Here is a 26823-nt window from a genome sequence, read left to right as displayed (position 1 = left end):
TCCACCCTCTCAATCTCCCCCCTCTGCACCTGTGTCCCTCTGTTCTCCTTACCTCTCTTCAAACATCCCCCCTCTTCCCCTTTTCCCCTTCTCTTACTCAGTAAAAATATATAATGAAACACTGAAGCTGCTGATTAAGTCCTCAGGCAACAACTAATATTTCTGAATTTATTCTATGAGAATTGCATGGAATTGGTTGGGTGGGTGTAGATGCTGATATTTCTTCAAGTGAAATAGCACTACGTAGCAGAATGTGCAAAATATGCTGTAACCTCATTGAAAAGCAAAGGTGCAATAGGTATGCTGAGAGAGAACTATCAACATCAAAGGCTGAAGACTTTTCAACACACTCCCTCTACACATAAGGGGCTTTCCCAAAGGATACCTGATCAACCAGGCTGTGATTCGTACTTTTGACTGTAAGCAGCCACATGTAACAGTCTGGTTGACCAGACCACCAACCAGGTCTGGTCAAGAGACCAGGCCGTGGGGACACTAATCCTCGGAACCATCACAAGGTATACACAAGGTAATCCCATATGCTTCATGTGTGAAAGTTGGGTAAAACTAGCCCCAAGCATCTGGCCTCCAATTCTCAACACATTCTCTCTCTTAAAGATATAGAATATTTGGAACACTTAAAAGAGTGAGCTGGCTACTTTAAAATGTGTAGCCCCAATATACTCACTTCTAGTTCCTCATAGGCTTACATTCAATATAATCACAATCTTTAGGTAAGTTTTTTGGTTTACATATAATGTAGTTAAATTAGTTTAATCATAAACCCAATTGTACATATTATTAAAAAAAAGAAAAGTGGCGCTCAACATGGAAGTTCATTATACCAAAAAGGAGGCCTTGTTAGAATTAGAAATCTACTCTTTAAAAAAAAAAAGTGCACTGTCTGTACTTAAGCTGTTTAATCTTAGAAAGGTGCATGCTGACCGGCAGAAATAAATCTGTGCAGATGCCCAAAGCAAGATAGTGGCTCAAGGACCTATTAGTCATAACACAAGAACTTTTTAAATATGACAAGGACATCGATGCTTACCATGGCCTTAAAGATGGGCTTGAGAGGATCTTCTGTAAACACAATCATTCTAAGAGGGGTGTGAGATAGTGATGCTGCAGATTTAAGCATAATGCGAGTCTCATTTAAACGGTCCCCACAACACACAACAGCAAGGACCATTCTGAAAACAATAAATTTAAGTAATACAATATTTGTTTCCTTCTATCCATTATCTAAATTCCCTTCCCACATGACCATCTATATAAAAAGCCATCCAAGACTTTTCAATACACTTTAATTAGCAGAGGAATTTCCAACAGAATACTACAAATTGCCCTCAAAAACTCTGTCTCCCCCTTCAAATCATCATTGATTAGCCAGGCTGTGTGGTGGATTGCAAACTAAGTACCAAGAGTGAAGCTGACCAAATTATCAACCAGGAGGCCTTATCAGATTTAATCCCCTTTGTTTACCCAGCAGTGAATGGGTACCTGATTGTTCAAAGATTTGGAGGGTTGTATTCCAGGGAAAATTAGGATTAAGAACCTGCCCGAAACACTGTGCATGCACAGTGTTTACACGATTTTACAAGAATACAAGAACTCTTGTGTATATAAATAAATAACAAAAAATATAATTATTGGAACCAATTAAAATGGTTAATCTGCATTCTCTTAAGAGTGCAGGCGGGAGAGACATAATATATAATTTACACATGGAAAATATTAGAGGGGCTGGTTCCAAATCTGCACAAAGAAATAACATCACACAAGGCCAGAAGGCATGACAGCATGTGCAGAATTCCCACGTTGAAAAGCAGAGGTGAAATAGGTACAGTACTCTGAAAGTACCTATTGTTATATACAGATACCCGAGTGTGTAATTACCTAAGTGAAGTTACAGGATGAGAGCTACGCTCGTGGTGTCCCGTCTTCCCTTGTCTTATACATGTGTATATAACAATAGGCAGTAACACTGTTATATACAGGTACATATATAACAATTTATGTAAGATACTTACATGAACTGCAGCCATATAATAAATATAAAGAGGGTCACATTAGTAGTTGGGTTCGTTCTCGGCTCATAATCGAGACTTCCGAGTTCGAATCCCAGGTGGGACAGAAATGGTTGGGTTCATTTCCTATCACCTAATGCCCCTGTCTACCTAACAGTGAAAAGGTACCAAGAAGTTCATCAGCTTGTTGTGGGGGTTCCATCCTGGGAAGGATCAGTAATTTGACCCTGGGGGAGGATCTACAGTGCCTAACATGCACTGTATGTATAAACTGGCTGCCTGTCCCCGACAATGAATTATACGAGCTTACCAAAAACTGACAGTGACACATGCTATGTGCATTGAGAGTGTGGGCTTTAGAATGAGTTGCGTTTACAACGGGGTACATAGTTTTTACAAAGCCCTAATTGTATTGACCAGACCATCAACAAGGAGGCCTGGTCAGAGACCGGACTGGCTTTGTAGCCCTTACCACGAGTGTCACTAACCAGGGTCGACAATTTAAGTCACACTCATAGCGGGAACTCTTGCGGTTCCTTGGTATCCCAAACAACCAAACTACAGCCTACCATCCTTAGGCTAATGGTACGTTTGAACGGTTTCGCCGCCAACTAAAGGCGGCTCCAAGGACCCAACTTCATATATCGACAACTTTCCTTTGGTACTCCTCGGCACTCATTAGGCAACTAAAGAGGGCAGTGGGTTTTCAGTGGCTAACATTGTCTATGGTTCTGATCTCTGCCTTACTGGGATGATCACTCCAACACCATACGTTGAGCTGATGGACATGTTGGCTTCATGTAGCAGCTTCGGAGGGTGATGTTGCAGATTTGCCCTACGCTGCCCCATCACCCATCTACACATCCTACCTACATACCCCAGGATGTTCTCTTTGCTAGCCATGTGTTTCTGAGGGTTGATACAGTATGTTGGCCGCTACAGCAGTCATACAAGAGACCTTTCTGGCTGCTGTCGAGAACTCCGAAAACCATTAATATCGATTGCCGGAGTGCTGAAGTGGTGGTCTCGATCGATCAGGTGGAAGCAGCACATTACGACACCATGCTAGCAATGGCGACCCCAACTGCTGCTGTGGAGGTGATCTGGTACCCACACCAATAAAATGAATCCCAACCATCTTATTTTGAGGTTATCTTGAGATGATTTCGGGGCTTAGCATCCCCGCGACCCGGTCCTCGACCAGGCCTCCTTTTTGTTACACATCCCTAGGAAGCAGCCGGTAGCAGCTGTCAAACTCCCAGGTACCTATTTACCACTAGGTAACAGGGTGAAAGAAACTCTGCCCATTTGTTGACCAGACCACACACTAGAAAGTGAAGGGACGAAAACGTTTCGGTCCGTCCTGGACCATTCTCAAGTCGATTGTGTCAAGGACGGACCAAAACGTCGTCGTCCTTTCACTTTCTAGTGTTTGGTCTGGTCAACATACTTCAGCCACGTTATTGTGACTCATCGCTTGCATCTGCCCATTTGTTTCCGCCTCCACCAGGGATCAAACCCGAAACCTCAGGACCAAGAATCCGAAGCACTGTCCACTCAGCTGTCAGGTCCCTGACAGCTGAGCATCAGCGAATTCTCTTCCTGAAGATGTACCTACTGATTTCTTTCATCTACTGGTACCATCTCCAGATCCGAGCCTTCCAGTGCCTGATGATGGCATGGATGACAGCGACATCAATATGGAGGGTCACTACTCGCATGGGATGCACCATGCACCACCCTGTCCAATTCCTGGACTTTCTGGTACCTCATCATTTGGAGGGGGGGGGGGGAGGGAGTACTACAGTGACTTCAGTACCCCCTACAGCACAGCAGTGTTCAGGGAAAATGGCAGAAGAGAGGCAACCGACCAGCAGTGGAACAACACGCAGACAAACACGAGATCAGATGCTCTCTCGCACCCTCCTTGGGTTTGTACAACTTTAGAATATACATGAGTGGATGAGAGACGTGCATTTGCTTAACCCTTGTCTGGTGGATATTAGGTCACTAAAACAACAATTCTCAAAATAAACAGGTAAATAGACAGTGCATTTAAATCAACACTTGATTGAATCAATCGCTTTAAAATATGCACTAAAATTTTACCCGTTTGAATCGTTATATTATGGTTTTTAATACTGACCAATATTCAATATATGAAACTAACAAATTGTGAAACAGAAAACTGTGATCCATCCTGTGTTTTATTTATTTATTTATATATATACAAGAAGGTACATTGGGTTTGTGAGAATACATTGGATAGTACAGTATTTACATTCTTGTAAAGCCACTAGTACGCGCAGCGTTTCGGGCAGAAACGCTGTGTATGATGTATCCTGTATTCATGACTTGTTTTAATCACTTATACACCAGAGTTGTAAACTTACTTGGTTGTCCTGCTTCTTTTAGACGACTCTGAATGTTTCTTCACATTATAATGTTGAATCGTGGTTGCAGGTGCAAGAGTTTTTATGTTTCTTATTTTATTTTTATCTTCGCGTATCGAGGTTATCTTGCTATTATAAACGTTGCTATAAACCTCAGGCCTCCTGAAGGAGTCTAGGCAAGAAGGAGTAACAGGCACTAACATACTGACATTAAATTCACTTGTCTTGACATCTGACCGAAGAGCTTCTCTCACAGAGTTTGAACTTCTGAAGTGGAGTATTCTTGTGACGTCCCCGGTCACCCCCAGCATTATTAAAAGGCAAGTCACTGCTCCAATTAAAACCAATAATCGGTATGTACATTTCATTTTGAGAGGCGTGAACCCCGGAGGCAATAGTTGACGACTTCACATGGCTGCACCTGACACTTTCTCCATCACCCTGGCGTCCTCCTCCTCTCCACCCACAACAAACTCATCGTACCGCCATCACCTCCTCTCATTATCATCTCATTGTACACACTTATAATATCAAAGTTTTGGCAATATTATGCAGTTATATTTAGTATTTTCGTATAAATAAAATAAAAACTAAAAAAATCACTGATTATTTCCTTCATAAAGTTATTTAATTTTACGTCAGGCAGCTCGTAAGTGGCTTCTGTTTGTTTACAAGTATTTTGAGGCTCCAAAACTAGCAGTTTGGATTGTTTATATAATATTTATTTACTTCCGATTTCACTAAACAAAGTGTTAAGGTTAGCATATTGTAAAGCAGAGAAAAACTAATGTAAATTTATGGTTAGAATTTAAATAGATTTGCAAGAGTTTCAGGAAATAATTTTATTAGTTTGGAAAACGAGTTTCCACTATTTTCCGCGGTCCTCTCAATGTGCAGCTCCAGTAAGTTTGCGAAGACTGTGTTATTATTGTTCAAATTCAGTAGTTTGTTATTTATAAGGTAAGAATAGTTGAGATCGAGCTTTTTTATCATTTATTTCCCCATTTTTATTGAAAGTCTTTAGTCTGGTAGTGTAAAATTCCAGCATTATTGTTTGGATGGTAGTACAGTACAGTATATGTTACCGCTGTAGCAGGACAAGTCGCCCCACTGCCAGCTTGAAATAAGGGGTGAGGAGATTCATGGTTCAGCCTCTAAGCTGGGTAGAGGTCTGACTTCCGCTCTGCCTTGGGGTCACTATCTGACAACCGAACGTTTTGCTTAACAGGCACATTTTGCCAAAATGGTATCCCACCCTTTTGGACTAGAGCTGTAAGGCAGGGTAGTATACTTGGTCCACTCCTCTTACTCATATACATTAGTGGTCTTCCAAATGTCACTCAGCACTTGAAGCCAATTCTATCTGCTAATGACATACCCTTCATTTTCTCCCATGTTAACCCACTTACTCTAAACGACACGGTGAATACTGAACCAGATAATGTCCATTTGTGGTTGACTGCTAACAAACTTACCCTTAACATTGACACAGTGTTTGACATTTTGTTTGGTAACAAGTCTAACCTTGCTAGAAAACTCCCAGAGATCCAGACACATGTTTTTACATATCTCACTGGCAGCTATCCTAAATCTGTACTCCTTTTACCAGTCAGCTCGACAGATATAATATCCATAATTCACTCCCTTAAAACCAAAGCTGGGAACATTAGTGAAATACTGTACCAACTATGGTGTATAAGAGTGCAGCCCCTCCTCTTGCATAGCTCTGCAATTCAACAAATCTCTAATGTCATACTCTTCCTGATATCCTTAGAAAAGCAAGAGTAACTCCAATTAATAAATGAGGGGATATAGCTGACATAAACAATTACAGACCAATATAAAATCTACCGATACTAAAAAATATTTGACAAAATTATTTACAAACAACTATACCACTACCTTGTAAAATCCAACATATTAAGTCCCTGCCAGTTTGGCTTCCATTCCCAAAAGTGTACCACTGATGCTATTATTAGTCTGCTTGATATAATCTATACAGCCCTTGACAAAAAAAAAAAAAAAGAGTTCCATTTTGGCCTCGTCATTGACCTGAGAAAGGCCTTTGATACTGTTAACCATAACGACCTCTTAAAAATGAAGAAACGATTATGTTTCAATCTGTCATGAACTATTAACAAGTTGTGTAACAGTTACATGAAACTATGTGGACCATTCTATATATTTTGAAATAATGAACAATTAGATAGTAGAATTTGGTACCATTTACTTTATAGTCCATAAAAAATCAAGCTAAAACCAAATTTAAATACTCCTAGGCCTAGTATAGAGCATGTGTAGTATTTTAGACTTCAGATAGCATGTATTATGCCTAGGATAGTTAGATTAGATTAGGTTTTATTAGCAACATAAATACAAAACATTTTCTGGTTTTGTTACTATAAGTTACTATACTATAAGTCTATAAGTACATCGTTATTATAAATACTATCTAAAGAGGAGGATAGGCTGGCTTTTAGGCCCAGAGGTCATGGTCAAACATGATTTGAAAATGTATTTCCAGATTTCTGGATATACAGTATGTTGATTATCACAGAGAAACCAAATTTTGCATGGCTACCACTCCAGGATTTCACAGTGAAAGGTTGATTATACTGTATTTCTAGGTTGTAATTTTTTCAGATAACTAATTGTGAATGCATATTATTTTCCTATTTTGAAATTGATTTGTAGATTTTGACATTATAGATGATTAAAGTATATTATACTGTATTATAATCTGTATACTGGACTGCATTTTTGTTTATGGATTTCTTAACTGTTGTATATACTGTAATTCTTTATGTTAAATTAGTTTAAGGTAAAACATTTCAAATTAGAGCTCTTATGGTTTTAAAATATTGGTTTGAAAGCATGCATAATGCAGACTTCCTATTACAGAGAATCTTGGCCTGAAATAAGCAACCAGAATGCGAGCTGGGTGTGTTATCTGTGGGGACCTCTTCGTTTCTACAGATGATATCAGTGCTACTCCATGTGGTCACACATTCCACTCTCTCTGCCTCATCCAGTGGATTGAAAGGTGTGAATAAGCTTATATGATCTTTTCAGTCCAGTCTTGTATTTACATTTTAAAACTATCGTGTATTGTTTGTGTAGGAATACTGAAAAGATAAATCCTTCTAAATTCCAATACTGCACTGCAAATATAATTTACTGTAGAGTTGTATGTACTGTATTTTAGAAGCACAGTTGCATGTTTTCTTATATTACAACATATTTTTACATTTTATGTTAACATTTATATTATGCAGATTAAACTTTGCCTATTTGAATTTATGCAATTTAAGGCCTGACGGTACAGTGTGTCTGCATGATATAGCCCTCTTCTGGGCTGAAATGTTGGTAAAAATTAATTTTGTACTGTACAGTAATTATAATTGGACTGTGCTGTGTGTATTATTTAATGTAAAGTTTAAGTGTGTAGATTGCATAATGGTAATTTACATTTTATCTATGAGCATTTATATATTGTATCAGTCCTTCAAATACAGTAGCTGTGTTGTTAAATGTGTATTGTAATAAGCTACTGTATATGTAATATATAATATACACACAAGTGCTGTATAATGTAATGTCTGAACTGACTTTATTTTTTATACTCCACAAGGTCCAAATCTTGTCCTCAGTGTCGAAGTAAAGCTACAGAAAAGAGCCTGGTGAAACTTTATTTTGATACTGGTGGGACAGATACATCACAGGTGGACCCTGACACTTTGCAGAATCATATTGATGGCCTTAAGGTAAACTTAGATGTTTTTGACCTTCCTAGCTTTTAAAGAGACAAAGATAGAGATACCAGAGCATATATCAGATGAAAGTGTAATTTTGTAATAGTGAACTAAGCAGTCTCAAATTTCTGTATCATACACTAAGGTTAGTTTTAAATAATTTGGGGGTGGTTCATTTCAATGTTGTCTTTTATATTTGCTTTGGTTTCACTCAAGGTTACAATAAACTAATATACTGTATTATTATTTATAGTTTCAGGTTAGACTTAAAGACCAGGAAATAAAGAATTTGAAAGACAGCAATTCAACACTAACAAAGCAAACCAAAGGCCTCAGGTAAATCTCCCTATCAAAGAGCATAATTTTACCTGTCTTTAATTTACAGAACATTGGTAAAATCTTGTCACCTGTTGGACAATAATCCATAAATTTTTTTGCTATCCATTGACTATAGAATAAATTCTCTTAATACTATTATGGTGATATCTTCTCTTTTTCAGTTTGTAATAATAGACAAAATATATTTTTTTATTTTTAGAGAGGAATGTAAGAAAGTTGAAAGCCAGGTGCAGGTCAAAGAGACAACCATTATGGCTCTGAAGACCCAGCTACAGTTCATGGACCGAATCACTAAAGAGGCACAGAAAGCTAAGGATGAGACCAAGAGTTTACGAGAACATCTTAAAGTTCTTCAGAAGTAATTATGCATAGTTTGCTGATTATTATTACCCTTATTTTACTGGTGTTTTATGAACTTTCATTCTCTTGCTCCCCAAATTAAGTTTTACTAGTAATAGTACCAGTGATTTACTAGTACAGTACCTTTATAACCTTGCATGGACAGCTTGTAAAGATCCTCATGGTGCCAATGCAGTATATTATCTTGACTGATTATGCATTTTTCTGTCCATTTAAATTAAAATGGCAGACGTTCTTTTAGGTAGCAACTGAAGTATCTGCTCAGAAAATGTTTTTCATATTACTCAAATCATGGTTGTTTACATTATATTGCAGTTTGTAACGTAACCTCTGTTATTCACATCATGACCCCACGTCTTTCAAGTTTTGGCATTCAATACCTGATAGTCTAGGTCCTTGTATCCCAGTTCTTTATCTTCATATCTTTTCCAAGTGATGCATATTCATATTGGCCAAGTGCATTCTTCTGATAATTATTTGTCACTCGGGAGCTCTAATTTAGATTATTTCAGTAATCTAGATGCCACATTTTTAGTTGAATTAATTTGTATATCATTTTGTCATGCAGTGTGGAGAGTATAGTGTCAGGAACCAGCAAAGATGTGGAAGCCGCATTTTTAGTTGAATTAATTTGTATATCATTTTGTCATGCAGCGTGGAGAGTATAGTGTCAGGAACCAGCGAAGATGTGGAAGACATGCTAATGTCCTACACAGGCAACCCTGACAGCATGAGATCTTTGGCCACCTTTTGCTCCATACTCAAAAAGTGTGTATTTCTTGTCCCGTTCTTTACATGAAACATTCGTATGATATTGCTCTTATCTGAAGGCACACAAACAAGTCTTCCAGTACCTTTTCTGATTAATCTAAATTTTGTAACTAAAGGCTTAAGTATTTTCACATTCAAATTTAATTGGTATTTCATACCAGTTAGTCAGGGTAGCAAATATTGTACTTAACTAGTTTACTCCTTAAATGAAAAATATAATTTTCTTTAAGAGAGCTGAACAAGACTGTAGATGATAAGAAAAGACTAAGGGATGAGGCATCATCACTACGAAGTAAGGCAAAAGAAGCGAGACAAAATTACAATGCTGCTGTAACAGAACTCGTAAGTTATATATAGTTTTTTTATATTTTAGCATGCTCATAATTATTTGCAGATGTTAAATGTATATCACTGGCAGAACCTTTTATCATCTAAATGTTCTGATTCAGCCCTTCCTCCTGTTTAGGTAATACTTATAGTAACGATGAGGACCATCGTACATATGTTGACATAAAAGGTAATTAGAAAGTAGAAATCAGTACTATTGTATTTGGACAAACAGAAAAAGTTTGGTACAGATGCTGCAAAGAAAACTTGACTTAACCTAACCTAACCTTCCTAGGCCTAATACATGCTATCTGAGGCATAATATAGTACATATATGTGCTATACTAGACCTAGGAATATTAAAGTTTATGTTTTGGCTTTTTTTTTGGGGGGGGACTATAAAGTGAATAATAAAGTAGCAAATTCTACTATCTAATTGTCAATTATATCTATGTATGTAACTGTGTCCACATACTGTAGTTACAAAAAGTATTATCTAAACACGAGGATGGGTTGTCTGATTGGTACTTGTTTAAAACTGTTGCATAACTGTAATCAGTGTATAGACTAATCAACAGAAACATGTATACAGTACTGTATATGCATGTACTGTATACTAAGCATCACTATCCATTAACCTTAGCTCTTAAAATGTGCCAGGTTATGTTGATACATTGTCCTGCACAACAAAAAATTATTGATTATTCATGACAACCAACATGAATTGGTTATTGATGCTTGGTTGCTTCGGCCGGGAGTGCATCAAGTATAGTGTCCTGTGGCAGCTCTTCCATCATGCCACTGCTTCTGTTTCTGAGGACTCGTTGTGGGTTGATCTAGTTTCCTTGGTTCCCTGTTCCATTGGTTGTGTTTCTCAGGTTGTCCATAGTGTGTTATTAAGTCTAGCCAGCCTGTGGTCTACCCTTGTGCTCATGATGTCCATAAGTATGCCGCTCTCTTGGCTGTTTTTGCCAATATGTTGTGGGCCGATATTCGGGCACGGGTGTTTTGGAGGTCGAACAGGTTCCTGACAGCCAGGTATCTTGTTAATGTTCCTGGTCCTCAGCGGCCTTGTGTTGCCTTGGGCCCTGTGTCACAGCCAATGGTCTCATCCTCAAATTTATTCCTTCTGTACTGCCTCCTCCCTGGTAAGTCCCCTTTCTTGTTCTTCTCCGTGTGTAGTTAGCCAACGGGGTTTCCTCCAGAACCAGCGGTAAATGTAATGAAAGACTAATTTCTGTGCGAGCCCTGGTAGTTCTATGACACCCTTTCTTCCTCAGGGAGTTGGGGGTGTTTCTATTATAGAACTGAGGGTGGAGCAGCCAGCTGACCTGGGCTGTCTCCCTCCTCCTCCTCCCCAAATGACGGGGGGCGAACTAGCTTGCACAAGTTTCAAGAGTTTTCTATCGTTTGTTTACATTGTTGGGGAGAGTTCTTTTGGGGGTTTAGAGGCTGCAGTTTGGTTTCTAGCCAGCCGTGTCTGTTTTTGTATTGCTGACTTTCTGGGTGCCTTCCCCAGTACGTGGCAGACATGAATAAATGCATATAAATTTTATCTCAAGTGTCACTGATCCCTGCACCTCTAGAGGGGGACCAGGTTCTGGCTTGTGGTCCCCGTTAGCCCTAAAATAACTCCAGAAATTGGCATTTCATTAAACTTGACACTGGTTTTTTTCACATGGCTTGATGTGAAACATACTGCAGCTTCATGGTAAAGGTGGCAGTAGAAACTAATTAATTCATATAATTTGTAATAACTTGTTTTTAAGGGAATTATGTGCATGTTTTTTACATATATATTATTTGTTATTTCCTCTTGTACAAGTTCTCTTGTTACAGAGTGTGTTGCAACTAGCAAACAAAAACCTTCAAGATGATGTTAAATCTTTAGAAAGAGAAAATGTCAGCTTGAAAAAGAAAATAAATGCTCTAGAACAAGCAATATCTTCACCATCAGGTAACAGTTAATTGAATCTAGTCATCATAATTATTTTTTATGTTTTCCCTTGTTCTGAAGTTCAATGACATACAGATTATTTCAACATATTAATATTGATTTCATTCTTTAATTAATCATCTTTAATACCAAATGTTTTTTGTATGTTTTAGCTAATTTTCTTTTATTATTATTATTTAAGCAATTATATTGGCTGCTTTCTCTGGTAACATTTGATGTGTCCATAGTTCATGGTAATGCAAATTTAGGCAGGACAACAGTTCACACCAGCAGTACAGGGGATATTTTAAGCTATCCTTCTTGAGATGCTTTTTAAGGGTATCTATTATGTTCAGTATGTCACCTATGCACTTATTTAATAAGTCAATATTGACTTTACGAATTTGCGAGAACGGGTTGAATGGTAATGCGAGTGGCTGAGAATCCCTTGATCGAGGGTTCGAGTCACCCCAAAGCTCCAGTTGATTTTCTCATTGTTCTTATTCTTATGTCTTAATAAATTTAGTAGACCAGTTGGCTCAGGTACCCTTGGTAGCTCTATGGTGAGGGAAATGAGAGATGTGTAATTTCTTCATGTTATGGTTCACTTATTTTTGGTTACTCTCACATTAAATGAGTAGCAACACTTGATTCACTGCTATGTTTTCTCCACCCACACATTACCTGTTCACTAAATACACTGTTCCATTTGTCTTTTTCTTTGTCTCTGTGTGTTCTTCTGTCTGCTTCCATTTCTGTCTTTTTGCCTTCTTCACCTGAATATGGTTGCTAAGCCCCAAGTCTCATTTTTTCAGTCTTGTTTCTTGATGCAAGCAAGAAATTGCATCATTTGTGTTGTTGCCATACCAATATGTGAATTGCCTTTTAAGTGTTTCAGATGTTGACAATATCTGGGGAAGATTCTACTGTACCTTATCAAGAAAGGAAAATTGCCAGGACAGACAACTTAGCAAAGATATAGACAGATCTCTAATAAAATTATTCTCTTCTTTTAGGTGACGTGAAGAACAGTGCCATACATCGTCTGATAGCTGAAAGCCCTGCACCGGCAGAGTACAAGCGCCCTCATAGCTCTAGCTGCGATGGTGATGAGGATGATGTTCTTGTTACTCCTGAGGTAACTACAGTATTCATTATGTAGGCTTAATGTTCAAAGTTAGGGTTGACATTGCCAGATTAAACAAGTGAGCATGTCTTGCCTGTGTTATATAATAAAAGTTTGTACAGTTTATAGAAATGGTCACTAAATGAAAACCCTGTTATTACTAAAACACATTGAATAAATGCATGTTATATAAGGGTTGACTATACAATAACAAAATAGATGCATCCAGAAGTGTGCATGAACAAATGTAGATTGTCACCCTTCCTCAGCTATGATGCTTCTGTTAGATGTAGCCTTATGGAGCATCCAGATGTCTTCCACAGAAGGGAGATGTTCATATTCACTCAAAACCTGAATTTGTTCTTTCAGTACAGTATTGTATTTTAGGTAAATGAACAAGCATTGTTGGAACTCTATGATTTTTTAAGTATATATAAAGCGTGCGTTTTGGCCTGGGTTCGTATCCTGGCCAGGAAGGATTTACTGGGGGCCGATCCTTAACTGTAGCCTCTATTCACAAAGTAGTGAATGGGTACCTGGTTGCTAAACCATTTGGCGGGTTGTATTCTGGGGAAAATTAGGATTAAGGACCTGCTTGAAACCACTATGCGTGCTAGTGGCTTTACAAGAATGTAAGAACTCTTGTATATATAAATAAATAAAGGTAACGTGGAAATTTATACATGACATTTACAGATTGTACGTAAAGTGGCGCGTTCAGAAACTGCAGCCGAGTCAAATGATGAAGCAGCCATTCAGTCTTCACAATCAAGTCTATCTGATTCATCACAGTTTAATTTAAAGGTAACAATGATTCATTTGTTGTATTTGTAGTAGATAATAAAAATATAAAAGTAGATAAAAAAATATATTCCCTATATAAACTACAATTAAGTACTGTAATTGGAATGCAATTTTGAACACAAGTTAAATGTTGCTGAAAATACATGCCCATGAGAGTTTTGCAGTAACTTTTTAGGGTGTGAATGAATTGTTGTATGCAGATGACATGCATTGCAGTAGTTATACAACAAAGGTGTGTACATTACCAGAAGCCTTAGTAGGCCTAAAAAAACAGCGTTGAATGTAATGAAACACCATTTTCTGAGTGAGACTCGAAGGCTTTCCAGAGCTATCCAGGATATGTATAACTTTCTGCCATCAGTCAATGTGCATGGAGTTCTTGCCTACCAGGGACCACGAGCCAGAGCCTGGCCACCCCCCTCAGAGAGGCGCAAGGAACAATTGCCTATAGACACCCCCCAAGTGGTTGGGAGCATTCTATGTCTGCCATCGACCGGATCTGACACCCAAAAAGGTAGGCGTCCCAAAACAAACCCCTATTCTGGTGAAACTATTGCTATCGAAAGCCGAAAGCTGGACAGAACTTCCCAAACGAAAATTAGCAAACAAGCATGACGTCATCACGTCACCGCGCCGCTATTTGCAACCCCCCCCCCCCTCTCTCTCCCCAGAAGGGGAAGTCCCAGACCCTCCGTGTCGGTGATCCAACTTGCAGCTCTTTGGCTGGATGTCCAAATACGTGAAAAACACCGCCGACCGGAGGGAGGGAAGGATGCCGAGGAGCCTCCAGGTCTCACCCAGAAAATGGCGTTTCATTACATTCAACGCTGGTTTTCTGGAGGGAGCCCCATCAGCTCCCTGGAGCTGATGGGGCTCCCTCACCAAAGATAAGGAAAAGAGGGAAAGACCCGAGAGATGAACTCCACGCGCCCTAACACAAAAACAAGACAACAGGCCACACCAAAGGACCCTGCAGACGACCTGGGAGACCTGAACCCAGGCATAGTAAGGAAGGAAGGGAACCCGGGCAAACCATAATGTGCCCACAGCCACAGAGGCCAAAATGCACAGAGAACAGTGAAGAGCCGCAACCGAACACAATACATGATGCACCCCCCGGCCTGACCAACCAAGCAACCGCACATGGACCCCTCCAGAAAACATCAGATCCAAACATCACCAGAAAGGAAGGAGACTGCAGCAAACAAACAAACCAACTACTAGGCCCAAACAAGCAGAAAAAACTCGTGCACCGGAGGAGAGCCGGAAACTCCCCGACCTGATCCCCAGAGGTCAACGCCAACAGGTAAATGAGACCTGAAAAAACAAACCAGAACCAAAGGGGCCATGAAAAACTGAGAAGAAAAAATATAGAGCACCCGGGCCAATGACCAGCATGTCACCGGAAGCGCATGAGCAGGCCGGAGGTGAAACAATGCACGAGACAGCTAGCGGAACTGAGCAGAAGGAACAGCAACACTGAACGCAAGCTGGAGCGGCCCCGCCAGCGCCGCCTGATACGAGGCGACAGTATTCAGCACTAGACAATGGTAATGGAACAACCCCGAAGGGAAGGACAAGACAACCCTATCAGAGACTACAGTACACCGACACAGTAATAGGAAAACTGGAAGGACCGCCAGAAACTACATACTGCCGCTGAGACGAAGCATGCAGGAGGGAGACCAAGCAGGGGCCAGAGGCACATGACTTCTCCAGAATCACATCAACCAAGAACTGCCGGTTGGATCGCCGGCACGGAGGGTCTGGAGCTCCCCTCCCCCTCAGGAGGGGGGGTGGTTGCACAGATGGCGGCGCAGCGACATAATTACGTCATGCTTGTTTGCTAATTTTCGTTTGGGGAGTTCTGTCCACTCGTTGGGCTTTCAGTAGCAATAGTTTCACCAGAATAGGGGTTTGTTTTGGGATGCCTACCTTTCTGGGTCAGACCTGGTCGATGGTAGACATAGAATGCTCCCAACCACATGGGGGTTTCTATAGGCCATTGCTCCTCGCGCCTCTCTGAGGGGGCCAGGTTCTGGCTCGTGGTCCCCGGTAAGCAAGAACTCCATGCACATTGACTGATGTCAGAAAGTTATACATATTCATTCAGCCTGGATAGCTCTGGGAGCTCCCCCCAGAAAAGAGCAGTGGCTAGAGTTGTGGAACGAAAATGCAAATACAAGCAAATTTTAGGCTTCATAGAAATGGACAGTTTTACAGTTCCAGAATTTGTTAACTTATATAGAGAGTTTTTAAACTGTAAATGTGTTTAGATACCTGTAATTTAAGCTTGAAAAGAATGGGAGTGGTAAAGCAAATCTTTAATTTAGAAATGGCCAAATAAAAAGAATTAACAAAAAATATCAGAAAGTCCTACAAAATGAACATGTGGAGATTGCATGAAGGAGCACTTGAACCCAGTAATCTTATATAAACATGCAACGTCTTATCTCTGTGGGATTGTGTGTGTCAAATACAGCATTAAATCTTAATTATTTTGTTATTTGTAGAGCAGATGTAGCTCCTCCCAGAGGCCAGGCAATAGCATGCCATAATTGTGGGGAACTTGAGGTTCTCCAGTGCAGAGGAGGGCAGATGAGGTGACTTATGGAGCCTCTCTTCTGGCTGAAGGAGAAGAGACAGACAAAGGTCACTATAGCTTAAGGCTACTCATTTGTACACCAGATGAGGAGAGGACGACTTGCTTGTGATTTATCACAATCGACTTGATAATGGTCCAGGACAGACCGAAACGTCGTAGTCTCCTCATCTTCTGGTGTGTGGTTCAGTTTTAATATCTTCATCCACGTTATTGTGACTCGTCGTCTGCATACTCATTTATTGTATGCCATATCTGCCCACCTTCCTCTAGGACTTGTCACTTCTCCTACCCTCGAATTCTCTCAAATACACCCTTTCCAAGTCTATCATTACCCGTTCTTCGAACGTGATCAAACTATCTCAACACACTCTTTTTAATCTTGTGGTTTGCCTTCTCTTGCATTTCATTTTCCATGATACCTTCACAGGTCAACATGGATTTAGAGCAGGAAGATCATGTCTTTTGCTGCTACTCGACCACTTTGACAAAATCACTGATGCCTTAGAAGAAACACAGAATGCAGATGTGGTATACACAGACTTTGGAAAGGCATTTGATAAATGTGACCATGGCATGATAGCCCACAAAATGAGGTCAGTAGGGTGGTGATATTAAATTTTCTGTCAAACTGAACACAAAGAGTAACAATCAGCCAAATTAAATAGAGTCCAAGCACAGTTAAAAGATCTGTATCTCAGGGCACAGTCCTGGCACCACTGCTTTTCCTTATTCTCATATCAGATATAGACAAAAATACAAGTCACAGCTTCGTGTGACTCGTGCCCTTTTTCCTTGGTGCCTTCCAAGGCTTGTATTTCTTCGGTTGTCCAGTGTTCATCGAAGTTAGCCAACTTGCAATCTATCCTTGGGCCTATGATGTTCATAAATACTGTATGTTGCTTTAGCTGCTGTTTTTCCCCCAACATGTCATAGGCTGATCTTTGAGATCGGGTTTTGGCAGCTTGGTATTTGGTTAATATTCTTGGTTTCAGTTGGTCTTGTTTTGTACTGGACCAGGTTTCCTGTCCCACTATCTTTTCGATCTAGTACTTGCTGTCTCCTCTCCTCTATGGTAAGTCCCTTGTTTGCCTTTTTCTATGTGGTTAGCTGCAGGAAGGCACCCAGGTGCTCCTCCCCAAAAAAATAGCATTGAATGTAATGAAATGTCTCTTTCTAGTAGAACTCCATCGGCTGCCCTGGCTAGAGCTCCATTGGCTCTCTATCAGGTTCATCGATTCCTTGTCCATTGCTCTGTAGTGAGCTAGGGCCTGGACTCCAGGCCCTCACTCGCTCTTGCCATTAGGTCTTAATAGGTTGATGCTCTTTAGTGATTCACTTGTTTTTGCCTGAATATTTTGCAGAGTCATTTGACCATTTTGGTGTTTCATTTTCTTTGAATCTTGTAGTTCCTGGCCAAATAAAGCTTCTCAAAATTTTCTGGTTGCTTTTTTTTTTGTGGGAGGTGACAATAATAGCCCCACCCCCCAACTCCCTTTGTTTCTGAAAGGGGCCAAGTTCTCCAGTAGATCAAACAGAACTCCCTGCAACTGATATGACCTAGTAATGGGGAGCCATCTCAGTGAGATAGCTTCAAGGGGCCACTGAGGCTCCACCAGAAAGAGGCATTTCATTACATTGTGCTTTTTTTTTTTTTTTTTTTTTTGTCCTCGACAAAAGTAATAGTATAAAGTACAAACTTTTGGGGATTCAACAGTACCTTATTGTATGTTTGATCAAATAAGTAATACGAGTACAGTTATATTAGGAGAATTGGTTGATTTACTTAGTGGGGGTAATGTCATTATAGTGCCAGAGATAATTTTATGAATCAGTCAGTCAGTCTGGGCAAAAATGTGTGTGTGTGGTTATTCCCTTGAGAGTTGCCACAGCAAGATTGACAACGGGAAGACTGTTCTGAAAGGAAATCTTATCTTATCTTTAAAAATATCAATTGATGTCACTTTCTCAAATATTTGTTGTGTGACGATAATCTCCTTCAAGAGATTGAGCCTGCTCTTCCCTCCAAAATTACGTCTTCACAATTATATAAAAAGACTATGGAAGAAATGTCCAACAACGACAACAACACCAGCACCAGCAAGGCTTGCCAGGGTGAGCAGAAACGTATGCAGCCCGCCACCTGTTCGGACCCAAATCACCAAACTACCCGTTGATCGCTACGGCTCCGCTGATTGGTCGCCGGTCTGGCTGCACCTGCACTCGCCCCCAATACTACCTGATGTCTGGGGTCGCCCCAACATCAGTCCTCAGAATGTTCCGTGCTTTCGTAGCCAGCACTCCTCCCAGCTAGACTCTAGAGTGTACTGAGAGAGGTGGTGGCTTTAAGCCAATATTCCAGCACCTCCCACTTAACTTTTGTGTTGCACTTCTTGTTATTTTGCCTTAACGTAACTTTCATTGTGTCATTTAAGTATTCTTATTATTTTGATTCATTGATTTTATTATAAGTATTTGTTTGTGCATTATTTTCATGTTTTGATTTATTTAACGTAATTAAAATTTCATTGTTAAAGTTTTACTTGTGTTTTGTGTGTCTTCTCCTTACCTTACCACAGACGAAGTTCCAGTTTTTTCTATTTTTTTTTATAACTATGTGACGAGGCCATACCCCTAGCCTTAAACAGCCGAACACCAACGCGTTACCGTCACAAGTTTTATGGGGGCCTGTCCTAGGAGCCTCACTCAGGTACTGGTGCCAAGTGGTAATTTATGGTAAGCGTATTTAACTCTGTTAACGTAGCTTTACTATTTTTCATTCAATTTCATTTTTTATAAGGTGCGGTGTATTGTGCATTACGAGAGTAACATATAGTGAAGGTGAGACAACTTTGGATTACGTGGTGACTGTAGGCCTCAGTCATACTCTTAATTGGTCATCTCTCCCTCCTTGTTATTACTCGTATTTACCATCTATGTCCCTTGAATATTTCTCATTCTGACAGATCATCATATTGGTACCCTGGTACTGTGGTCTGCCCCGGGTCAAGAGTACCCAATCTTCTGCAATCTGACTGTAGGAGGACAAAGAGGGCCATAGTTCCTCTAGCTCGAACTTTAGTTGCTGAATTGGGACCTCAGCAGCAGTTCTCGTCACCAGTTGACACCTCGCACCCCTACACGTCAGTCAGAGATGATGATACATACAACGGTAGGGAATTAGCTTATTTTTTCAGAGCACAAAAGTTCGCTAATTCTGTAAGTATCATATTAAATTCAGTAGGAAAAACTTGCTTTATGTCCTATAGAGACTTGGCAAGGTATGCCTACATCCTTGGACTACCAATTTTACTTTTGAAGCATTTAACTGTTTCATTTGTTTTCGAAACTTTGTTTCATTTGTTAGTAGGATTTTCTTGCCCTTATTCTCTTACATGAGTACCGGGTACAAGATTTCCTGCGCCCTTGATTTAATTTAATCATTTAATATCTTTCACTTAACGTTAATTGTTAAAGATCACACAGGATAGGTACCAGTTGCCACGTTGTCCTGTTTCTGACATTTCATTATTGAACATTCGTGTACCTTTATTTGCTAATTTCACCATGTTTCGTCTCCAAACTTTCCGTGCAAATCCAGCAGGTGAAATAGGGACTTTGAGTCGTGCCAAGAGGACTGAACTACAAACTCTTGCACATGAGTATCAACTAGAAGTTCCCTACCAAGCCAACAAAAATGACCTACACAACCTGTTGCTGGATTACTATTTAGAGCAAGGTAAGATAGACTCTGAAACTCATGAAACTTACTATATTGCAGATAAAACTGATTTGGCAACGCTGAAACTCAAACTAGAGCTGGCCAAGATTGAACGTGAGCAGCAAAGGGAAGCCCTCGAACAACAAGAACGAGCTGCTGCCATACGAAGAGAGGAACAAGAACGAGAAATCACCCTCAGAGAACGTGAAGCTGCCTTGAGGAGAGAAGAACACGAACGTGGACTCGCCCTCCAGGAACGTGAGGTTGCACTACTCCAGGAGCGGGAACGAGTACAGCTTGAAACCAAACGACGCGAGTTGGAGATGCAACGCGAACATGACAAGCAACAAGCGACTCTGGCTCTAGAGTGTCGTCAACGGGAATACACGTTGGAAACTTCACACCTCGCTCAACGCCAGCAAGCTACTGCCAATCTTCCCGTCAGTTTTAATATATCACATGCAAGTAAGTTAATGCCATCCTTTGTAGAAGCAGAAGTTGATGTGTTCTTTACCACCTTTGAAACCCTTGCTAATCAACTCAGTTGGCCTGTCGACCAATGGGCCACACTTCTCAGAGTCCATCTTACAGGTAGAGCTGCAGTCACACTCAGTACTTTGGCGTCTGAGAATGACTACTACACTCTGAAACAAGCAGTGTTGGACGCCTACCTCCTCTCTACTGAAAGTTATAGAAGGAAATTTCGTGACCACCTGAAGGCAAGTACCACTACCTTCCTTGAGTTTGCTAACACGAAACGGAGGTATTTCATGAAATGGCTGGAAGCAGCACATGTCTCTACTTTTACAGAACTCGTCAACCTGATGCTTGTTGAAGAATTCTTGAGACGTGTGCCGCCTCCTGTCCGCCTCTACTTAGCAGATAAAGAAGAAACCGACTACCTGAAGTGTGCTAAGTCGGCTGACACTTACAGCCTCATCCACCGGCTGACACCTGAACCATCCTCCAGTAAGAAGTCGTGGTACAGTTACGAGAAGGTGAGCCCCGATCAAGCTGGTTCACAACTGTACTGCAAATATTGTAGACTCTATGGACATACCATAGACAAGTGTGGTAAGTCTCAATACAAGGGAACCACTGACCAACAACGACCCAAACCAACTCCTCCTAAGTCCGGTAAGCCTGTGATGAATGTTGGTGTTGATGTTAATGATCTTTCTCTTTTCAGTAACCACCTGTATACTGGAACTGTCTCTGCCAACGGTTCAAATCCGGAGGGACGTTTCAAATTGAAGATCTTGAGGGACACAGCGGCTCTACAATCGATCATCTTGAAGTCGGCTGTGCCCAACATAGTCTACACCGGGGAAACAGTCTTCATCACTGACCTCACTGCTACCACTCCATACCCTCTCGCCAGAGTCCACCTGGATTGTCCCTACGTGAACGGGGAAGTCCAAGTCGCCGTCAGGGAAAAGCCTTTTCCCATGCCTGGAGTGCAACTTCTCCTAGGCAACGACTTGGCAGAAGACCTGCAACCGACCAACCTGATCGTCATGGACAAACCCCAGGTGTGTAACTCTGTGCCCAGAAACCCTATTCTCGAGTATGTTCCAGCAGAGGTTCAAGAGAGTGATGAAGTTTCTCCTCCGGTTCTCGTGACCACCCGTGCACAAGCCGCACGTCCACAGCCAGCTGACTCTACTGCTACCGCTGTCCCTCAAGACCCTCAGAAACTACCCCCGCATCTGACCAAGTTGGAGTTCCGTAAGTTGCAGAGGGAAGATCTTACTTTAACACCATTGTTTTTCCAGGCTGAGACTCAACCCGACAGTATTCCTGGGTTCTTCCTAGAGAACGACTTGCTCTACCGCAGATATAGACCCAGTAAACTGAAGGAGGAGGACGATTGGGCCAACACCGAACAACTTGTGATTCCCACCAGCCTGCGGCCCACTATTCTACACCTGGCCCACGGAGCATTCTCCCACTACGGCTTCAACAAGACTTACCATGGGATTCGTCAAGACTACTACTGGCCAGGTATGGTAAACAACGTCAAACAGTACGTAAAACAGTGTCATACATGTCAGAGGGCAGGCAAACCGAACGTCTCCATTCCCAGAGCACCACTGATTCCCATACAGGTGCCTGCGGAACCTTTCCACAGACTCATAATAGACTGTGTTGGTCCTTTACCTCGGACCAGTTCAGGTAACGCCTACATCCTAACCATCCTGTGTCCTACCACCAGATTTCCCATAGCAGTTCCAGTGAAGAACATCACGGCTGCTACGGTTATCAAACATCTATTGAAGATCTTCACTCAATACGGATTTCCCAGGGAGATTCAAAGTGACTGTGGCACCAACTTCACCAGTGATCTCTTCAAAAGAACACTGGAGGAGTTCAACATCAAACAGGTATTGTCCAGCCCTATCATCCTGCTTCACAGGGTTCTCTTGAACGTAGTCATCAGACCATCAAAGCACTCTTGAAAAAGTTTTGTAGTGAAACCTCAAAGGATTGGGATAAGCAGATTGACCTAATAATGTGTATTTTCAGAAGTCTCCCCAATGAGTCCCTAGGAGTATCTCCTTATGAGATGCTCTACGGCCGTAAGTGCCGTACTCCCCTTAAGGCTTTCAAAGACTCTCTCAGAGATGCCACCTTCAGTGAGCATCAGAATGTGCCCCAGTTTCTTCAAAACCTTCAACACATTCTAGAGAGAGTCCACCGCTTTGCTCATGATAATCTATTGAAAGCCCAGGTGAGAATGAAGACTCATTACGACCAGACCAGCAAAGTAAGAAAATTCAAGCCGGGAGACTTCGTCCTTGCTTATTTCCCTATCCCCGGTTCACCTTTACAAAACAGATTTTCAGGACCCTACTGCGTCAAAGAGTGCAGGAATAATAATAATTATGTGATAGAGACTCCTGATAGGCGGCGGAAGACCCAGCTGTGCCACGTCAACCTCCTGAAGCAATATAATGGTACTCCTCCCACTGTCTTGATTAATTGTTCTACCTTCACAGAACCCTACATCCACAGTGAGACCATCCCGGCTTCTTCTCCCGAAAGCACTGACAAGGAGTCGGCGCTTTCTAATTCCAAAATCCTTAATGATCTTCCCAAATGCTTTCAGGATAATAATCGTGCTCCTATGCCCTCTTCTAATTCCACTCTCACCTCGTCAGATAAGCCCTTCATCCTCCATGTCGACGCCAATGGTACCGACGTGGGTGGTGTCGTGATGCAGCAACGAGGCGAGAAGAATACACCTGTCAGCGACTACTGCTACAAGGATCTACGGAACAATTGGCAAGGAGCTACTCTTCCTCATCCTGAAGCTTCAGCACTTCACTCCACACCTGAAAAGTGCTCGGTCCACCATCAATACGGACCACACCACCCTACACCTCCTGCAGCACGCCCACTTCTCATCTCAACGTCTTCTACTATGGGCTTGCTACCTGCAGAAATTCAACCTGGAGACACGCTATACCAAGAGTCTGACAACATCTTAGCCCATGATCTCTCCAGAGTTTATGAAGTAGAAGCAACTCCCTCCATTACTCCACCACATAACGACGTACTTCTTCCAGAACCGCAGGCTTCGGGGGAGAGTTGTGACGATAATCTCCTTCAAGAGATTGAGCCTGCTCTTCCCTCCAAAATTACGTCTTCACAATTATATAAAAAGACTATGGAAGAAATGTCCAACAACGACAACAACACCAGCACCAGCAAGGCTTGCCAGGGTGAGCAGAAACGTATGCAGCCCGCCACCTGTTCGGACCCAAATCACCAAACTACCCGTTGATCGCTACGGCTCCGCTGATTGGTCGCCGGTCTGGCTGCACCTGCACTCGCCCCCAATACTACCTGATGTCTGGGGTCGCCCCAACATCAGTCCTCAGAATGTTCCGTGCTTTCGTAGCCAGCACTCCTCCCAGCTAGACTCTAGAGTGTACTGAGAGAGGTGGTGGCTTTAAGCCAATATTCCAGCACCTCCCACTTAACTTTTGTGTTGCACTTCTTGTTATTTTGCCTTAACGTAACTTTCATTGTGTCATTTAAGTATTCTTATTATTTTGATTCATTGATTTTATTATAAGTATTTGTTTGTGCATTATTTTCATGTTTTGATTTATTTAACGTAATTAAAATTTCATTGTTAAAGTTTTACTTGTGTTTTGTGTGTCTTCTCCTTACCTTACCACAGACGAAGTTCCAGTTTTTTCTATTTTTTTTTATAACTATGTGACGAGGCCATACCCCTAGCCTTAAACAGCCGAACACCAACGCGTTACCGTCACAGTTGATATAGAGTCAAACAGTTAGACAAGTGCAAACAATTATTTCAGATCCATCTTTATACAATGTATGTACAGTATTGTATTCACTTTTATCTTCATATTTTCCAGGTGAATCTATTTCCTGGGCGACGTCCACTTGTTAAGATATGTCAACCAACAAATAGCCAGCACCACAATATCTTTGCAAAAAATAAACCTTCACTTAAAGATCTTGGTAAGTAAATTAGCAATTTTGTTAAGACGATACCTTTTTATTGTCTTTCTCAAATTGGATTCCACATCATGCAGTCATACTGGTTTAACGCTTTCTCCTCATAATTACCAGACCTCACCTCCACATCATATCTCGAAAAGGCCTACAGTATTTGCACTGACTTCAGTCTTACAACATCTGTGTATCCAGTATTCAAAAGGGAATACGTGTGCACGATGATGCAATATTTAATAAGCATATTTGCACCCTAAGCTTTTAGCTACAGCCTATTTTTAGTAATTTTAAGATTTTTCTACAACTTTTTGGCCTAGTATACTTTAAGAAAACTACAGCACTGCAAAATTGGTGTGTAGATACTCTATTGTAATTGGGTCATGTACTGAATAGATTTTTCATATTTTTAACCCTGATTGCAGCATTTATAGGAAACAATTATATAACCACTGATCCACCACTATGACCTCCAGGTTTTCAGTTATCAACTGACCTGCCTTTGCTATTTATGGTGAAAGTGATAATACAATGTAGCAGATTTATGTAGTTAAGTTGAAGTAAAACAAAATTGGCAGTACAGTACAGTAACAAGTGAGACAAACAATGCTAGGATTGATGCTTATGTAGAATGTAAATGATTTCCAGTAGAAAATGAACATTAGTGAGTCGTGTTCATATAGTTGGGGAAGGGGGGGGGGGTTTAAGATTTTCCCAAGCTTTTTAGCACGTGAAGTCAGTTATAACTGAATATGCAGAGTACCACCATTCATTACCACATTTGAGTAGATCATGCAATACTATTATTGAATTAATTGATAAGGGAAGTATGATAATGCAATGAAATTTTTTTTTTTTACTTTCTAGGCATGAGTCCAAAGACAAGCAGTGGTCCACATGTAGGGCTGAATCAGATGGGCTACGATGGTCTGGGAGGTCACCACAAGGTGGACGAGTTTCCCAAGCCAAAGCAAGTTTTTCTTAAGAAGAAGACAGGAATTAAAGTAGTAAACAAAGGTGGCTCAGGCAGTATGGTTCAAAGCACTACCCTCAAAGACTTCTTTCAAAATACATTTGATGATTAAAGTTTAACATATACTGTATATATACATATGTGTTTCTGCATTTGAAATATGTAATAGCTTTTGCAGTTGTCTTGAATGCTAACATTAAATAGAGCTAATGTCATACAATGTATGTTATGCCCTTAGAAGGATGTCGACCTATATTCTGTAAAAAGATTGATGTAAGAAGTGATATATTACTCTGCTATTCCTGATGTGTGTTGTCCCAGTATGTGTTCTCATTACTTAATGTATGGTGATTAATATGTGAAAATAAATAGTCTCCTTGTAAATAGTGACTAAGTTGCCTGTCGATTATTTCTTATTTCGTTTTGAATAAGTGAGATCTTCACTTCTATACTGTTTGTTTGTTTCATACACTAATTACATGAACACAATTTTTGTTCCTGGGTAGTAAGTAATTACTTAAGTGTAGCTACAGGATGAGAGCTATACTTATGGTGTCCTGTCTTTTCAGTGTCTTGTTTCAAAGTGTCACGTGAGGCTTTGAAACTACTGACAATTTTTGTGTCCACTGCCTCCACACTGAACTTGTGAGAAAGATCCACCATTCTTTGTCTGCAAAAGAGAGGATTCTTTTCTTGGCACCTTTGTTTCCTTATTGGAGTTCAATCAATGACCTCATGTTCTTGAAGTTGCAGATTTCAAGAATCCCTGTGTCAATTTTGTCAATTCCAATTACAATCTTGAACATAGTGAGCATATCGCTTCATTACCTTCTGTCTTCTAGCTTTGACATTTAACACCTCAAGCCTCACCTCGGCTCTTGTTTTTCAGTTCCAAAAGCAATTTTGTAGCATGTCTTTGCACTTTTTCCAGTTTATTGATGTGCTTCTTGAGATATAGGTATCATACAACTTTTGTATATCCCAATTTTGGTCTCACAAGGGTTGTGAATAGTTTCTTTAATATATCACCATCATTTGTATTTTTTTTTGTATCATTTGTAGAATTTGTATTTAAAGGCAATTCTAAAGTTGTTAAAAAGCATAGCATATGTGCCTTGCACAATATTCCTTATGTGGTGCGCTGATGACAGATCTAGGGGGTGGTTTTAGAGAGTAGATTCTCTGTCAGAGTTCTTTAAGG

At 40.7% G+C, this 26823-nt stretch overlaps 2 protein-coding genes across 5 annotated transcripts in view; one reads left to right on the top strand and one right to left on the bottom strand.

The window, feature by feature from the left end:
• The window catches only part of LOC123745260 (glucoside xylosyltransferase 1), a 25870-nt gene extending 20970 nt beyond the window's left edge, over nucleotides 1-4900 (bottom strand). The window contains exons 1-2 of the mRNA XM_045725599.2: nucleotides 4424-4900; nucleotides 1052-1193 (exon numbers count right to left, since the gene is read on the bottom strand). Coding sequence (XP_045581555.1) covers nucleotides 1052-1193; nucleotides 4424-4791 — 510 coding nt within the window. The 5' untranslated portion in view covers nucleotides 4792-4900. The remainder of the gene's footprint in view (nucleotides 1-1051; nucleotides 1194-4423) is intronic.
• A 261-nt stretch (nucleotides 4901-5161) lies between these two features.
• Nucleotides 5162-26006, top strand: LOC123745259 (E3 ubiquitin-protein ligase TRAIP). Of its 4 annotated transcripts, none has more exons than XM_045725598.2 (12): nucleotides 5162-5180; nucleotides 7325-7466; nucleotides 8055-8187; nucleotides 8429-8511; nucleotides 8714-8872; nucleotides 9529-9642; nucleotides 9876-9987; nucleotides 11812-11929; nucleotides 12925-13046; nucleotides 13731-13838; nucleotides 24553-24658; nucleotides 25517-26006. In XM_045725598.2, the coding sequence occupies exons 2-12, from the start codon at nucleotides 7354-7356 to the stop codon at nucleotides 25732-25734; spliced, it is 1386 nt and encodes a 461-aa protein (XP_045581554.1). In that variant the 5' UTR covers nucleotides 5162-5180; nucleotides 7325-7353; the 3' UTR covers nucleotides 25735-26006. The 4 variants fall into 4 exon arrangements, with proteins under 4 accessions (XP_045581554.1, XP_045581552.1, XP_045581551.1 ...); XM_045725596.1 differs by lacking the exon at nucleotides 5162-5180 and adding an exon at nucleotides 5187-5325; XM_045725595.2 differs by lacking the exon at nucleotides 5162-5180 and adding an exon at nucleotides 5261-5383.
• Nucleotides 26007-26823: the final 817 nt, after the last annotated feature.

This window comes from Procambarus clarkii, chromosome 44 (genome assembly GCF_040958095.1).
Source record: "Procambarus clarkii isolate CNS0578487 chromosome 44, FALCON_Pclarkii_2.0, whole genome shotgun sequence".
In the NCBI taxonomy this organism is placed as follows: Eukaryota; Metazoa; Arthropoda; class Malacostraca; order Decapoda; family Cambaridae; genus Procambarus; species Procambarus clarkii.
This window is presented reverse-complemented; position numbering and strand designations above follow the sequence as displayed.